Below are 17128 nucleotides of genomic sequence, written 5' to 3' on the forward strand. Positions count from 1 at the left end.
CATCAACTCGAGGGTGAATACAAACGTAACTGGCCTGATGCGGGGGTTCAGTTCAGCAGTTGGTGAGATGCTAGTGTGCAAAGCTATAAGGTCTGGAGGCAGATGGACCTGGATGTGAGTCATGGGCTCTTTTGTTTTGAAGCCTTGACCTGGCATCAGTTAGGGTCTTTCTCTGAGCCTGTTACCCCTTCTGTAGAACAGTCTCAGAATTTGGGGAAATTTGATGAGCTTACTGCATATAAATTAGCATCCACCTTGGAGGTGACTCTCAGTATGTTGTAGTATTAGTCTCTTTCACCCGTGATTATCAGTCAAAGCAAAAGTTTAGGGAAAGGAGCGTTTCCATACAATTAGGGAATTAAAATCTGGGTAAGATTTACTTATTCTTCTTTTTTTTTTTTTCTTTTTAGATTTACTTATTCTTATGTGACCACAACAACTTATTCGAAAAGAACTACATATATAATCATACAGAGAAATTGTATTCTCTTTGTAGCTGATTGGCTGTTAAGAGAATACCCATGTCAGGGTGCCTGAGTGGCTTGCTCAGTTAAGGGTCTGCCTTCAACTCAGGTCATGATCTCAGGGTCCTAGAATCAAAACCTGCATCTGGCTCCCTGCTCAGTGGGGAGCCTGCTGCTCCCCCTGCCTGGGTGTGCTCTTCCCACCCTTTAAAAAAAAAAATTCCCCCTCCCAAAAAAAAAATCCCACGTAGACAGATGTGTCTTAGAGGAGAAGTAGCTGAACCCCCACCTTGGGCTGGGGGGAGGAGCCACACCAGGCCTCCGGCAGAGAGCCAGGCTGAGGGCCGACCTCCCATCTCCTTCTGTGATGCAGAGCCCAAGTCAAAGGCTAAGTCACAGTAAGATGGGTGATGTCAAGTGCCTCCCTCGCTGCCCACCAAAACATTTAATAAAGACTAGTGCTCATTAATGGCATAGAACAGAACCTTCCCCAAGGCAGGGGCTCTGTACCAGCGGTAGCCCCCAACGTAAAACTCCCCTATATCTTTGATAGGCCATGGATTGCATCATGGATTTACTTCTGTGAATGAGTAATACCTACTGTTCACTATAAAGTACATGTTTAGGGGCACATGGCTGGCTCAGAAGACCATGCAACTCTTGATCAGAGGGTCGTGAGTTCAAGCCCCACATTGGGTGTAGAAATTACTTAAAAAATAAACTTGGTATGTTTTGTTCTCCATGGAGTCCAGGTCTTGAAGCAGTCCTCACACTTCAAATCTTAAATAAATCTGGGTATCTTATTAATAATGCAGACCTGATGCCAAAGGTCTGGGAGGCCTGGGGTTCTGCACGCTGAGCCCAGAGTCTTCTTGAAGAGACCAAGTTTGACATCTCAAGGAGGAGAAGTCTTACATGGCCCTTCTTTTCTCTGAGCAGCCACATAAGGTGGCGCAGGGTCTTGCCTTTCTCAGGAAATATGTCCTGTAAATCGCACATAACCGAATTTACCATTTAAACCACTTCTAAGGGTGTAGTTCAGTGGCCTAAAGTCTCTTCACGTTGCTGCACAACTGTCACCATCCATCTCTAAAGCTTTTTCAGCTTCCCAAGACAAAACTCTGTACCACTAAATTCCTTCCTCCCCACTGCCAGGCCCTGGTAACCACTGTCCTACTCTGTCTCTGGACTTGTCATTCCAGGCACCTCATAGCCCTGCAGTCCATATAGCATTTGTCCTGCTGTGTCTCATTAGGGGACACATTTTTAATCTTCATCAGCAGGAGACGAGGCCTAAACAGTGACTACTGTTGCTCTTTAACCCACAATGATGGAGTCCTCAGTTTTTCAGCTATGAAATTGTCCTTTGATGATGTGACTGCTGATGGTTATTTATGAACAATGGAGGGTAGTTTTAAGAATCAAAAGGGGAAAAAGGCATCAAAAGATTGTACTCGACTGACCCAGATGAAATTCTTCATGAGGACCCTGGGGAGAAACATCAGGTAAAATGAAGTTAAAGATATAGCATGACCCTCACTCTTGTCAGTTAACAAAGTCTAATGACATCACTTGGTGCTACAGCAGATCTCTTCCTCCTCATTTTCTTTCCCATTAGCCCCATGCCACTGCGGGCCAGCCCATGTGGGCAGGTGTAGGATGCAGTCTGGCTCCTAGTTACTGCCTCAATTTCTCTTCTGCATCCTGTCCATATCTATAAAAGGAAAAACTTGACAATTCAGCTATTTAATGTTTACCTTTTAAAATGTCTGTCCATCCACCTTCCACCCATTACCCTCATGTAGGAAGATAATCCCCTGACCCTTTGTGTCACACAGCTGTGTATGTGACCTTGGGGAGGTCCATATGTCACAATGCATAGTTATTAAGCATTAGCATTGTCAGATGCCAGGCTGGCCCAGGGGTTGCCAGATTAAGGAGACCCAGCTGTGCCCCCAGACCCACAGGTTCATGAACGAGATGGCTCCATAAGCATAAAGCAAGTGGTAGGTGCTGCCACTGACCCACTGCTAGGGCATAATGAGAGAAGAGAAGAGGGGAAATGAAGCCAGCCTGGGTGCCGCCAGGAGAGGAAGGGTGAGGTGGGCTGTGGAGAGAGAGGAGGGGCTGGAGAGTTGAAGTGGTGCCTGGGTTCGTGTCTACAAATCAGGGTTGGGAAACGGACCAAGAAGGTCACAGGAAACCACCTCATCTTCCCTCAGGGTCTCTCATCAGCGGCCTGCCTTCCCCACCGTTCCCACCTGCCCTCAGCCCAGAGAGTGTACAGCCTCGGTAGAGGGGACAGTCTGAAAGCAGGAGACCAAAAAGTAGTGGAGAGCTTCCTCTCCCGGTTTCCAGACCCAGCCTGTGTAGACAAGCTGTCTCGGGCCCAAACTGAAGGGTGGGAATAAATGAACTCTTCAAACCGGCTTCCATCCAAAGCTGCCAAGTGTTACTTCGTCCCCCTTACCCAAGCAGTCCTGTCGGTCCTCAAGGCCACTGTCCATCCAACCAATGCCCTGAGCAGGTGTCCTTCCCTGGGACCATCTACAGAGAACAGTGTCGGTGCACGGCTGTTCCTTTGGATGGAATCACACTGTTCAGTCCATCTCAAGTCCTATTGCAGCTGCTCCCCACCTCGGGTCTCTTCCTCCTCCTTCCCTTCCATACATGCTACCTTACATTTCAGGTGATGGGGCACCCACAAGCACACCATGGTGTGGACAGCAGGCAGAGCAAAGCCTGGTGACTCAGCTGGTGCTTCTGGACTGGCCTAGGATCCTGTTCAGTATATTAGCCAGTTCCTGGAGAAGAGGTGGGGAAGTAAGCCCACTGTATGCAGCCACACAGCTTGACTTTCGTATCAAAGGAAGTGGGGCAGAAAAGGTTTAAGGTACAGAGATGGGTGGGCACAGTTGGAATTGGCCATGGGAAACCCCAAGGACATCTGTTCTTTTAGGTTGCTAAGCAGAACAGTACCCCTCTTTGGTTTCTATCTCTGGGAGTCTGGCTCCTTCCTCTTGGGATTCCATCCTATAGGTCAAGTGCTGCTGCCGCCACCAAGCAAACCAGAATCAAGCAGAGATCTTCCCTGGAGTCTACACCAGGTACTTATTCCCATTTCTAAAAATACTGGCATCTTCCACTGTCCTCTCCTGAGGCCCCTGAGCTGACCCCACGTCCCCCACCCTGAGAGCCTGTGACATGGCAAACCGAACTGCTGACATCACCACAAGATGTTCGTTAACACTTTCTACTGGGCTCAGGGAGGATGGGGGCTGGTGCGTTTGGAGAGGCCTCCAAGGAAAGCGCCTCTTTCTACTCAGATCTGTCTTGCTGGTTTGTTTCAGGCTGGCTTTTTATGGGACCACAGGGCTCCAGCTGCTTCGTTAGCAAGTGTTTATGGAGCCCTTCCTTGCTGTCATGATGCCTTGTGCTGTGGAGAACACAAAGATGTCTCCCCCCACCCCCCCAGAGGTGACCTGCAGGAGGAGGGGAGCAGGGAGGAGGAGGATCAGCATAGTAGTAGCAGCTAGTGGTGGTAGCAGGATTAAGCCCGTAGCACTTGTGAGAACACATACATCACGGCCAGGACCAGGCCGCCTTGCAAACACTGCAGGAGTTAGCGTGCTGAATCCTCACGCAGTTCTAGGTAGTTGACATCATATTTATCAGGCCTATTTTACATACGTGTATACTGAATACTGAGGTCATGGCTAGCAAGAAAGGCCTTGATTCTCTTAGCCACTGTTCAGCCAGGGGAGGTAAGACCAGTACAACTCAACAAGGTGGAAAACAATGCCATTGAAGAGATGTGTGCTCTTGGCTACAGACCTTTTCTCTCTCTGAGGTGCTCAATCTGATGGATCCACAGTTCTAATTCTGATTGTGTTACAATCAATAATAGCACATTGTGTTCTTTAATCAATTGTATTATATGCAATTTATCCAACAACCCTAGCAGAAGATCTAATAATTGAGCACCTACGCTGTGCCAGCCACTATGCTGTGCAAGTAGATCGCATGGGCAGATGGAGTCCAAGGCTGAGGAATCCAGGGAAAGGAACCAGGAAAGCCCAGTAGGCATTTTAGTGAGCAATCATGCAGGAGCTAACAAAGTCCGGATGAATCCTCAGGTCCTTGTGGGCTCTCACCTACTTCCCAAGGAGCCCTCTTTTCACTTAGACTAGCATTCCCAAAGCGTGGAATCCCATAACCTCTCCAGGGGGCCACAGGCATCTGGGTGTCAGAGGAAAAAGCAATGACACTGTGGTAGTCCCACATCTTCAATTGGAAATGTAAGATTATAGTGACTTCAGCAAAACCCTATTTTGTTCTCCACAACCATTCCATATATATATATTTTTTACCATTCCATATTTAAATGTTGAGCATTTTCCATAAGGACAGCACCAATCAGATTGTCTTAAGTAACATTCAGTTGACAAGGTACATCCTGGTTAATGAATTTTTCACACAATAGGCTGGCTTATGGGTATCAAATTTGCAATCTTTATTATTGCAATTGGGTTATATTTTACTCCATTTCATTTTTTAAAAAAGGGATTACTGGCCCCAAAGTATTCACTGAAGCATAAAATAGTGATGGAAACAGTGTGTGTATATATATATATATCTCCTACAAGTCAGAAAAACCTTTTGAATACCCAAGGTAACTATGAGTCCAGAATGATGTAGAATGTCAGGATTTATTAAACAAATCTGCGGTGTGATTACACAAAGCAGCTGAAAATTACAGCTTCATAGGAGATACTTCTGGGTCTCAGCATCGTGAGTTCAAGCCCCACAGTGGGTCTAGAGCTTACCTGGGAACTTAAAAGGGGGTGCCACAATGAATATCTGAAAACTGAATTTAACTAGATTGGGCCTTCCACTTGCTCAGGTCTTTGCCAGAAGAAAACCCGGTCAGGTGGTACAACCAAAGCTTTTGAGTTCTTCAATAATAAAAGGTGGTGATGGTACGGTACTTTTCCGGAAGAAGTACAAAAAATTGCTTTCCGGGACAAGATGATTCATGGCTTGAACACAGAGTAAAGACAAAAATGGCCAACCTATTATTCAAAACCTTAACTTAGGGATCCCTGGGTGGCGCAGCGGTTTGGCGCCTGCCTTTGGCCCAGGGCGCGATCCTGGAGACCTGGGATCGAGTCCCACATCGGGCTCCCGGTGCATGGAGCCCGCTTCTCCCTCTGCCTGTGTCTCTGCCTCTCTCTCTCTCTGTGACTATCATAAAAAAAAATTTTTAAAAAAAACCTTAACTTATTGAAGCAAAGATAGTAGCCACATGTTACATTACCGTTATAATCCTATCTACAGAGTTACATATGTTCTGTTTTGTGAGAAATAAAATGAGCTAGTGGTCAAATAGTGTCATCAAAGATCTTATTTTTTAGAGATTTTAAAAATTTATTTTACAGTGTGTATATGAACCGGGGGCAGAGGGCAGAAGTAGAGGGGGAGAGAATCTCAAGCGGACTCTGAGCATGGAGCCCAACAGAACTCGAGATTGTGACCTGGGCCACAACCAAAAGTCGGACACTTAACCGCCCCTTTAGAGGTTTTTTTAATTTCATTTTTTTTAGTTTATTTACAGAAGTAATCTCCACACCTTATGTGGGGCTGAAACTCACAACCCTGAGATGAAGAGTCTCATGCTCTTCCACCTGAGCCCACCAGGCACCGTATCAAAGATCTTACTGTACAACTATTAATTACATACAATATGACAAAAGCATTTCCAGTTGCAGACATGAGCTGGTCATCAGCTATTGATGTATGTGCTGTGTGTAAACATGAGGCAGAAAACCACAGTGATGCTTTGTTCTGTGTCACCGAACATGCAGTTCACGGAGGGGTGAGTTGTAGATGGAAAAAGATGTCCAGGTGTTCTACCGCAAGAGCAGTGAGAGCAGTGGAGGAGGGCTATTGCTCCAGGAAGAAGGACCTCTCTGCCCACTCATACACCATCTCACTCCCAGGGAGCTACATTTTGAGTATGATGCCATTTGACAGATACCATGAACATGGCACACAGTCAAGTTGTGGTCACTGCATGTCTACCCTGCCCTATAAAGAACTGAGGTCAGAGGGAGACCACTGATGTACGTTAAGATGTTGGATTGAAACCTCCGAGTAATTTCATGCCTCGACTTTGGAGCAAAACTATAACACAAGGGTGTTAAAAAGACATCACACAGATGAAATCTGGAGAGATGCTAACATCAGTAACATTTAGGAAGGCAGATGGAGGAGGGGTTACTAATGGTTCAGGAAACTGGAGGAAATGGAAAACTAGATGGCCCTATTATGCCCCCGAATTCTCAAAAGCCTCCTCTGCAAGCGACATTGGCTCTTCCTGGAGCTAAGAGCCATGGGAAAGGTGGACCAAGAAGATGGTTACTGATGGGGATCTCTGGGTGGCTCAACAGTTTAGCGCCTGCCTTTGGCCCAGGGCGTGATCCTGGAGTTCCAGGATCGAATCCCACATTGGGCTCCCTGCATGGGGCCTGCTTCTCCCTCTGCCTGTCTCTCTGCCTCTCTGTGTGTGTCTCTCATGAATAAATAAAATATTTTTTAAAAAAAGATGGTTACTGAGCACTGTATGAGAAGGTGGACCCCCGAATGCCCTCCCCCTCTTCATTGCCTCTGCCTATAGCCTAAAGAATTTCTCCAAGGAAAGGCTAACACAGGGCCTGCAGACTGGGAGAGCCAGGCCCAGTAGAGTGCTAGTATTGTACTGGAAAACAACCAACATGGGATTTTGCAAACGTATGGTAATCGCCGGACACAAGGATTCCCAGCCCCACTCCTGCTCTGCATTTATCCTGTCACCGGGAGATACTTAACACCCTCCAGACCAGGGCATGGGGAATCTTACCAGCCCAGGAAAGGCCTAAAGATGCTCACATCAGGGGGATCCCTGGGTGGCTCAGCGGTTTAGCATCTGCCTTTGGCCCAGGGTGTGATCCTGGAGTTCCAGGATCAAGCCCCACATCGGGCTCCCTGCATGGAGCCTGCTTCTCCCTCTGCCTGTGTCTCTGCCTCTCTCTCTCTCCCTCTCTCTCTCTCTCTCTGTCTCTCATGAATAAATAAAATGTTAAAAAAAATAAAAAAAAAAAAGCTCACATCACAAGATCTCCCCTAACTGGTCCACCCAAAACCTACAAGCCCCATTAGTGTGCATAGAGTTTCCTGCCAGCTTTTTTGCACCCCATTTGTATTCATGAGCAGACAACCACAGCTCACCAGACATCTGAAGACTACCCCTATCATGGAAGTTAGGGGCCAAAACAGGAGAGACAGACTATCTTGAGAGAAGACAGCTTCAAAAGACCAACTATAGGGGGCGCCTGCATGGCTCAGTCAGTTGGGAGTCTGATTCTTGATTTTGGCTCAGGTCAAGATCTCAGGGTCCTGGGATCGGTCCTTCATCAGGCTCCATGCTTAGTGCAGAGTCTGCTTCTCCCTCTGCCCCTCCCCCTGCTCATACTTTCTCTCTCTCAAACAAAATTTTTTTTAAAGATTTTATTTACTCATTCATGAGAAAGAGAGAGAGGCAGAGGCAGAGGCAGAGGAAGAAGCAGGCCCCATGCAGGGAGCCTGACATGGGACTCAATCCCAGGACTCCAGGATCACGCCCTGGGCTGAATGTGGCGCTCAACCGCTGAGCCACAGGGGCTGCCCTCAAATAAATAAATCTTTAAAAAAAAAAAAAAAAAAAAGACCAACTATGGTGTCTTCAGAGGCATGAAATGTTGCATCATGTAGCAAGAAAGAAGGACATGGAAAGAACACTCCGAACACAAGCAGCTCTTACAAACCCAAGTGCTTGCATAGTCACAAAACAGAAGGGTTGGAAGATAAAGTAGAGAGAGAGGCTCAAAAAGCAGAAGGAAAAGACAACCAGATAAAAAGCCAGAGAGAAAAGATGAACAACGGGTATTTATTGTACCCCAAATGGAACTTCTGTGTTGACCCACTCCTGGAATTTGGAGGTTGGCCATTGTAAACAAACTGCAGAAAACACAAAAATTGAAGTGATGCCCGACCCTTGCTGGCTTCCCGCTCCAGCCCACTCTGTAGTCCTACCTGATGCCCCAACAGGGGTGAACTCCACATTAGCCAAGATACAGTCACAGTGCCACCTCTGACTCCCCCAAAGAGACCTGTGAAACTCGCAGGGACACAGAGGTCAGACAAGGGCCTGGGTGTCCTTGCAGGTTGTTTTCCACTTGCGCCTGCATGGGACTGGGCAACAGCATTTTCTCACTCATAGTTGCCATTCTTTTTAAAAAGGAAATCATTTTCCACCACACAAGATGAAGTTCTGGACAATAGTGGAAATATTCTTACATGATTGAACTCTATGCTTAGAAATGGTTGTGATGGTAAATTTTATTTGTATTTTGCTGTAAAAATTTTATTTTTTTTTAAGAGGGAAGCAAGCTGCAGGAGAAATCTGTAGGGAGACATACATACATAAGAAAACCAGCAGGGAGAAGAACAAAAGGAAGAGAATGCTAAACACAAAATTCAGGAGGGTGGTTATCTCTGGGTGTGGGAAGGGAAGGAGGTGGCACTGGATGGTACAGACGGCTTCAGGCTGTACCTGGCATTCAATCTCCTAGACTGGGTTTTGGGCACATGAAATTCCATGATCACTCCTTTCCATTTAAAATACGAACATGCTTTCAAGACCCCTGGGTGGTTCAGTCAGCTAAGCTTCCAGTTCTTGATGTCGGCTCAGGTCATGAGCTCAGCATCCTGGGATAGAGCCCCAAGTGGGGAGTCAGCTTGAGATTCTCTTTCTCCCTCTGCCCCTTGCCCTCTCTCTAAAATGAATAAATAAATAAATAAATAAATAAATAAATAAATAAATAAATAAATAAATAAATACTAATTGGCTTTGCCATTATATTTTTTATTGTGTATGTACTCTCTATTAAAGAAAAAGAGCTCCTTAGACTATTTAGGCACTGGCTTTTATTCTATATACTCTGCTCCATGCAGTGCCTGCCTGTGATCACCGCTGAATCAGTGTTATTTTATAAACCAGCGCTGTCAAAAAGAGGAGGATGCAAGTCGGTTACATGATTTTAAATTTTCTAGTAGCCACATTCAAATAAAAGAAGTAGGCAAGAATAATTTTAACATATTTCACTTAACCCAGTGTATCTGAAATAGCATACTTTTGCATATAACCAATATACAAATCCTTATTGAGGTATTTTGATTTTTTTCATACCACAGCACATCTCAATTGACTAGTTACATATCAAGTGCTCAATGGCCACATGTAGCTAGTGGCTACCATACCGGACAGAGCAGACTGAGAAAAACACTACAAACAGTAACTTTAAAAATTTATTTATTTGAGAGAGAGCATGTGCGTGAGTGAGGAGAGGGGCAGAGGGAGAAACAGGCCCCTGCTGAGCAGAGAGCCCGATGTGGGGCCTGATTCCACGACCCCAAGATCATGACCTGAGCTGAAGGCAGACGATTAACCACTGAGCCACCCAGGTCCCAGGTGCTCTCAAACAGTAACTGAACACAACCTGTGCTACCATAATGCATATTATTTAGGGGAATGAACAACAGCTGTTCAACAGCATCATCAAGCTAAACAACATCAACAGCCCCATCCAATTTTTCACAAGCACGGGCCATGAGAAAAGTCTTTAGAGTCACTTGGCCAACACCAACTGTGAAGCCCCCACTAACTGTACCGTATGTCCTGCTTTTCAGAGATGTTAAAGTGTGAGGGGGATACGGTGCAGTAGTTATAATGCAAGGTGTGTGGTGTAAGGACTGGTTATTAGGATGATGTGGGAAGTTGGGGCTGGGTGTGTGGAAGAAACTGATTCCAGAACTTGAATGTTAGATTCAGGGGAAGAACCTTCCTGGAGGTGGTTTGTGACTTTGCCAGGCTGTTGGAGTAAAGTTCAGGGTCAAAGAGAAAGCATGTCCCCATGAGGAAGCCTGAGCGGGCACTCTCAGGAAACTCAGAACACCTAACTGCTCCTGTCACCCTCATTTAACCTGTACACATTTCACCCTGTGAGGTATGTGTGATGGAGAGCTGGTGTTTGCAAATCCAGATCCTCCTTCTGCAAGACCACTTCGTGGCTCCCCTCATAAGTATTTTCTTTGCTGTTTTGTTCTAGTACTAAATTTATACTCTAACAACTAATTCCTTTATTGTCATTATATATGATTTAAGAGGGAGAGAGAAAACTATGCCTAGTTTTTTTATATCAAAAATATTTTTGGGACACCTGGGTGGCTCAGTCGGTTGGGTGTCCGACTGTTGGTTTCCGCTCAGGTCATGATCTCAGGGTCATGCAACAGGCTCTGTGCTGGGGGTGGAACCTGCCTAAGATTCTCCCTCTCCCTCTGCCCACTCCTTGCTCCTGCACACACACACACACACACACACACACTCACTCTCTCTCTCTCATTCCCTCTCCTTAAAAAAAAAAAAAAAGTATTCTTGAGAGTAAGAACCATTTCAAATATTGTTTCCAGTATCCTTAAAAGGACCTATCGTGTGACTAAGTGCATAAGTACCTCCGTAGACACAAGACAAGTGGGGGTTATCTTTCTTTCCCATATGTGCTGCTTTCTCCTCAAAACAGGAAGTCAGCCATGTCCTAACGGAGCTGTTTTGACATTACAAAAGGAAGTTTTTATCGTATAAAAACTTCAAGCAAAATGCACATTATTAATGAAGAGAGCAAATCTCCCTTTCCATCCCCTTCCTATTACCTCTCTTCTTTTGAAACTGGTGTAAGTCCTTCCAGATGATTTGCTATGAATTGAAAACTGTGTTCATATATTCACTTTATATACAAAAAGATTTGTCTGCTACATGAAATACATATATGGCAAAAAAGAGAAATACATATATGGCTTTATTTTTATATATGTGGAATTGTTTTACAATTACCATTAACATTTACAGAACATATTTAACAATATGTTTCTGGACCCAGCAGCCAGGGCACTCCATTAAAATATATGCCAGGGAAAAAAATAAATAATAAAATAAAATAAAATAAAATAAAATAAAATAAAATAAAATAAAATAATAAATAAAATATAAGCCAGGGGACAGCTGGGTGGCTCAGTGGTTGAGCGTCTGCTTTCGGCTCAGGGCATGATCCCAGGTTCTGGGATCAAGTCCCTCATCGAGCTCCCCACACGGAGCCTGCTTCTCCCTCTGCCTGTGTCTCTGCCTCTCTCTATGTCATGAATAAATAAATAAAGTCTTTAAATAAATAAATATGTACATATATCCCAGCGCCTGTCACAGAGCCTGCAGTGGCTTCCCAGGTCCCTAGGAGGAGTGCCAAAGTCCATATCTGCCTGCAAGACCCCAGAGTGTCAGAACCCTCTTCCCCTCTGCCCTCTTCCCCTCACATCCCGTGTTCCATTCCCCTTGAAACCTGCTCTCTCTCCAGTCACCCAAGCACATGGCCCTGGCTGGTCTCTGCCTGGAAGGTACCACCCCACCCCACCCCCATTATTCTCAGGGCTCATACCTCCTACGAATCTTTGCTCAGATATCACCTTCCCATGAAGTCTACCCTAGCTACCCCATTTAAAGGTACATATGGCCCCCAGCACTCCCAATCTCCCTCGACCCTGCTATAGCTTACTTCCTTTAGAGCACTCTGGCTTTCAAACATCCATTTACTAGATATATGATTTTCTGTGGGCCTCCTCTGCTGGCATGTAGATGTCACAAGAGCAGAAATGTTTGTTCTGCATGTTGGTGTACCCCAGGGTCTAAGCTGGGCCTGGGTAAGAACAGGTGTTCAATGAATTCTTTGTAAATGTTTTAGAAATCTTTCCTTATTGTTTGCACTTCATTTGCCTTTGCATCCCTAAGACCAAGTCCAGTACCCAACAGGTTATGAATGCTATGTGTTGTTGGATCAATGCTGTCTTACAGCCAAAAATTCAGTCCAGAAGGAAGGAAGGATGAAGAAAGGTTGAGAAAGAAAAAGTAGGAAATAGGAAATAGTGGACGCAAGCTTCCAGTGAGCGCCGCCTGGTGGCACAACAGCACAATCAGGCTCCCCGGGCAAAAAAGAACATTTCATTGTGTGAAAAAGATAAACTAATGCCTTTAATTTTTTTTAAGATTTTATTTATTTTTTAATTAGGGACAATGTGTGTATGTGAGTGGTGGGGGAAGAGGGGCAGAGGGAGAGGGAGAATCTTAAACCGACTCCATGCCCAGCACAGAGCTGGTCACAGGGCTCCATCTCACAACCCTGAGAGATCATGACCTGGGCTGAGATCAAGAGTCCCTCATCTAACCAACTGAGCCACTCAGGAACCCCAGATTTTATTTTTTTTTAAGATTTTATTTATTTATTCATGAGTGATACAGAGAGAGAGAGAGAGAAGCAGAGACACAGGCAGAGGGAGAAGCAGGCTCCATGCAGGGAGCCCGCCATGAGACTCGATCCCGGGTATCCAGGATCACATCCTGGGCTGAAGATGGCATTAAACCGCTGGGCCATGGGGGCTGCCCCAGATTTTATTTTTAAATAATCTCTACACAGGGCTCGAACTTACAACCCTGCAATCAAGAGTGGCATGCTCCACCAACTGAGCCCAGCAGGCGCCCCTTAAGTAAATATCATTAAAGGCACACCTTTGCACAGCCCTTATAAAGGGGTTGCATATGAATTATTTCTGGGTAGTACGTACTTGAGGACAGGGATGGAAAGTACATCCCTGGAGATTTGCTCCAAGTGTTTGTTAGTGACAAGTATGTAAATGCTTCTTTAGACAAAAAACAATAAGAACAACAAAAAATCCGCTGTTTTTCAAGGAAATCCAAGTCCTCAGTGCTCACTACTGAAGCAGATCATAGAAACAAATAATAGAAACAACAGTAATAATCCTTACAAAGGAGTTATTAGGTGGGTATTATTGCTCTTCCTAATTTGGTCCCTCTATTCATACTAAGTAGGGAAACGAATCATATCTCCATGGAAAGATAGCTCTGGCATAGGCTGCGTAGGACAAAAGATGCTACTGTATCAACCATGTCCTGTAGTTTCTGATGCTTTCCCATCTGAGGAGCTGGCCCTGGAGGGACTGGGTTAGCTAATTCCTTGGGATAGTAAACCTCCTGTCTGAGTGTGTCTTTCAGATGCAAATCAACTGATCCCAACCTCAACCACCTCCTTAGGAAGCTCGGACTTTGAGCCCCCTACCCACCTGCCCTGTCACCCAGGGCTAGGTGTCAGACCATAGGGGACAGCCGCTAAGGCCCAGAGCCTGCTGAAATTATCCAAACTAGCCATCTCTAAACCTGCTGGGCCTGTGCCACCCAGTTCCCCCCTGCAGAAACCAGCAGAGGCTCTGGCTCACGTTTCCCACCCCCACCTGCCTCCTGATGGATCTGGTCCTTCAGGGTATGGTCCCCCCTGGCATGGGATGCACCCTCTTGGGAATGTAACTGTCTCTTCAATGGCAGCTGTCTCCTGGTCTGTTGGCCTTACTGAGCCTCAGATTTTCTAGTAAAACACAATGCAGTTGACCCTCAAACACCAAGGGTTTAAATTGTATGGGTCCCCCTTATACATAGATTTTTTAATTTTTTAATTTAAATTAGGTAACATAGTGTATTATTAGTTTCAGGGTTAGAATTTAGTGATTCATCAGTTGCATATAACACCCGGTGCTCATTACATCACGTGGCCTCCTTAGTGCCCATCACCCTGTTACCCCATCTCCCCACCCACCTCCCCTCCAGCGACTCTCAGATTGTTCTCTGTAGCTAAGAATCTCTCATGGTTTGTCTCCCTCTCTATTTGCATCTTATTTTACTTTTCCTTCCCTTCCCCTATGTTCATCTGTTTGTTTCTTAGGTTCCACATATGAGAAAATATGGTATATGTCTTTCTTTGACTTATTTCACTCAGCATAATACCCTCTAGTTCCAACTGCATCATTGCAAATGCAGATTTTTAAAATAAATACAGCACTGTAAATGTATTTTTCTCTTATGATTTTCTTCTTTCCAACTTGTATTGCAAGAATATAATCTGTAATACATATGACACACAAAATCTGTGTTAATCAACTGTTGTTGATAAGGATTTTGGTCAACAGTAGGCTCTTAGTAGTTAAGTTTTTCAAGAGTCACATGTTACACATGAATTTTCCACCATGGTCGGCAGCCCTAATCCCTGAGTTGTTCAAGGGTCAACTATATCTTGAAATAAGCCCTCATGGATGGCCCAAGGACCCCTGTCCCCATAGCAGCACAGCCACTGTTGTCTCCCTCCCACAACCAAAGCAGAGCCATACCTGCCACCCTGAAATAAACGGGGCTCCCCCACCTGGAGAAGAATGGAGAGATGCCCCCAGGCAGGCCAGCTCCAAGCAAAACCTAGAGCAAGGAGTCTCAGTTTTCTCATGGCCTCTTCCCCTTCCCCAGACAAGAGGGTCTGTAGTATGGCTGCCGGGGCTGAGGGATCATACATTGAATTATAGGGTTGAAGCAGAAAATTGTAAGAGAACAACCATAATGGCCAGAGGCATACTAGATGAGTTGGTGGACTTTTCATGAGAAATTGTTAGTGAAAGAACAAGATGTAGAATGTGATCTCAGTTCTATAAACAATTAGGACAAATCATTTATATGCATGAGTACGCATATATGTCACTATATGATATATAAACACAGATAAATTTAATTATATAGGTTACCCGATGAAAGAAAGTTAATGAAAGAAGGTTAATGAAAGAAGATAGGGGAAGGTGGAGGAAGCAAAAAGGAAAAGCAAATAAAATGCATGTATGACAAGATCATATTTATGTACAATAGCATAATATATAAAAATATGGGTTCTTGGGGGCACCTGGCTGGCTCAGTGGGCAGAGCATGCAACTCTTGATCTCAGTCGTGAGTTTGAACACCATGGTGGTAGTAGAGTTTACTTAATAATAAATTTTTAAAATATTTTGAAGTTCCTTTTTTTTTTAAGATTTTATTTATTTATTCATGAGAGACACAGAGAGAGAGGCATAGACATAGGCAGAGGGTGTAGGACTTTATCTCAGGACTCCGGGATTACAACCTGAGCCGAAGGCAGACGCTCAACCACTGAGCCACCCAGGTGCCCCTATCCAGAAGTCCTGAAGTAGGACTACTTGGTTTAGTCTCCAATTTACTACTTCTTAGCTCTGTTATGTTGCGCAAAGTGTTCCTCCTCTCTATACCTCAACTTCCTGATCTGCAAAATGGAGATTATAATTGTATTTATGTCTAAGAGCCGTTGAGGGGATTATATGGAATAATGCATTTAAGTTCTTAGAACAATGTGTGGCACACATAGTAAGTGTTCACAAAACACTTAGCTGGATCACAGCCATTACTAAAGATCAGTATCCCCAGTTTGTATGTGCTGGTGCCTCTGTTACCTCTAGGACACATCTCCGGGCTCTGAAATATTCCATCATCCTGTGTGCTGAGCCTGAAAACTGCCCTAAAATTGTAACTAGCCAGGTTCCCTTTTATAGGCACCATACAGACCTCCACCCATCTATTAATATAGTTCCTCTTCAAGCAGATCACAATATAATTGACCAACTTTTGGGGGTCTATCTTTTCATTTGTGTCCTTTCTAAAAACAGCTTTATTAGGGTATAATTTCCTTAGAGTAAAATGCATTCCTTTTAGTACACAAGTCAATGACTTTTAATACATTTACAATGTTGTTCAACCATTACTGGAATCTGATTTTAGAACTTTTCTTTGCATTTATTTACACATACATACATACAAGCCAGGAGCTTCATATTTTCAGGTCCATTTTAAAAACAATGAGATCCTTTGGAATCATCACTTTAGTCTTTTTATCAGAGATTTCCGTTGGTCCTTTTTTTGGTAATCCATTTATGCCTGCACCCTTCTACTTCGCCTTTTGTGGGGTTTGGTTTTGTTTTGAGAGAGAGGGAGAAGGGAGTGCGAACTCGGGGGAGAGGCAGAGGGAGAGCAGGGAGCCAGAGGTGGGGATGTGGGGCTGGATCCCAGGCTCCTTAGATCATGCCCTGAGCAGAAGGCAGATGCTTAGCCTGGCTGAGCCACCCAGGCGCCCCTTTGCCTTTGTTTTTACCATAGGATTCTCCTAGAGCTTTTCTGGGCCACATGCGACTAACAAAGAAGGAAATCAGAGGGTTTATGTAGCTCCAGGAATTTTTTCAATCCAGAGCAGAATCGGAATGAGGATACAAGGAATGCACCTGACCCCGCAGGCTGGAGCTCCCCAAGGGCGAGTGCAGAGCCTGCTCAGGACGCCCAGGCAAGCCAGCTGCACCCCCCCCATGGGGCTTGCTGAGCAGGGCGCCACAGCCCCTAGACCCCCAGGCCACAGTGCACCCCCCGTTGCGAACCCCCAGGGGGGGAGCACCAGGAGAACTTTTCTGTAGTCCCCATAAGAAACCTGGTGCCCATCTGCATTCCCTCCCAGCTCCCACTTGCAGCCCTAGGTAACCACTGGTCCTTTGCTTGTGAGTTAGAGCCCATCCCTTCCAGCTGTTAGCTGAGCTGTCAGGGAGCTACAAGGAGCTGCCTCCCCGAAGTTCCTGGCCTCACTGCTCTGCCAGACATATGAGCA

General features: G+C 45.2%; 1 protein-coding gene across 11 annotated transcripts in view; it reads left to right on the forward strand.

Moving 5' to 3' along the window:
• The window catches only part of ISCA1 (iron-sulfur cluster assembly 1), a 90144-nt gene that overhangs the window by 16302 nt on the left and 56714 nt on the right, over positions 1–17128 (forward strand). For 3 of the 11 annotated variants that reach the window (XR_012035474.1, XR_012035475.1, XM_072835723.1), the window contains exons 1-3: positions 699–2470; positions 3154–3357; positions 3504–3571. The exons of 3 other annotated variants lie outside the window; for them this stretch is intronic. Coding sequence is in view for 1 of the 8 variants with exons in the window: in XM_072835723.1 (XP_072691824.1) it covers positions 3301–3357; positions 3504–3571 (125 nt within the window). In the remaining 7 variants the exon portion in view is untranslated. Of the gene's footprint in view, positions 1–698; positions 2471–3153; positions 3358–3503; positions 3572–3814; positions 3942–17128 lie in introns of those variants that run through there. 5 more of the 11 variants (XM_072835751.1, XM_072835758.1, XM_072835742.1 and 2 more) reach the window with 5 other exon arrangements.

The sequence above is a fragment of the Canis lupus genome, chromosome 1, assembly GCF_048164855.1.
Source record: "Canis lupus baileyi chromosome 1, mCanLup2.hap1, whole genome shotgun sequence".
Taxonomy (NCBI): Eukaryota; Metazoa; Chordata; class Mammalia; order Carnivora; family Canidae; genus Canis; species Canis lupus.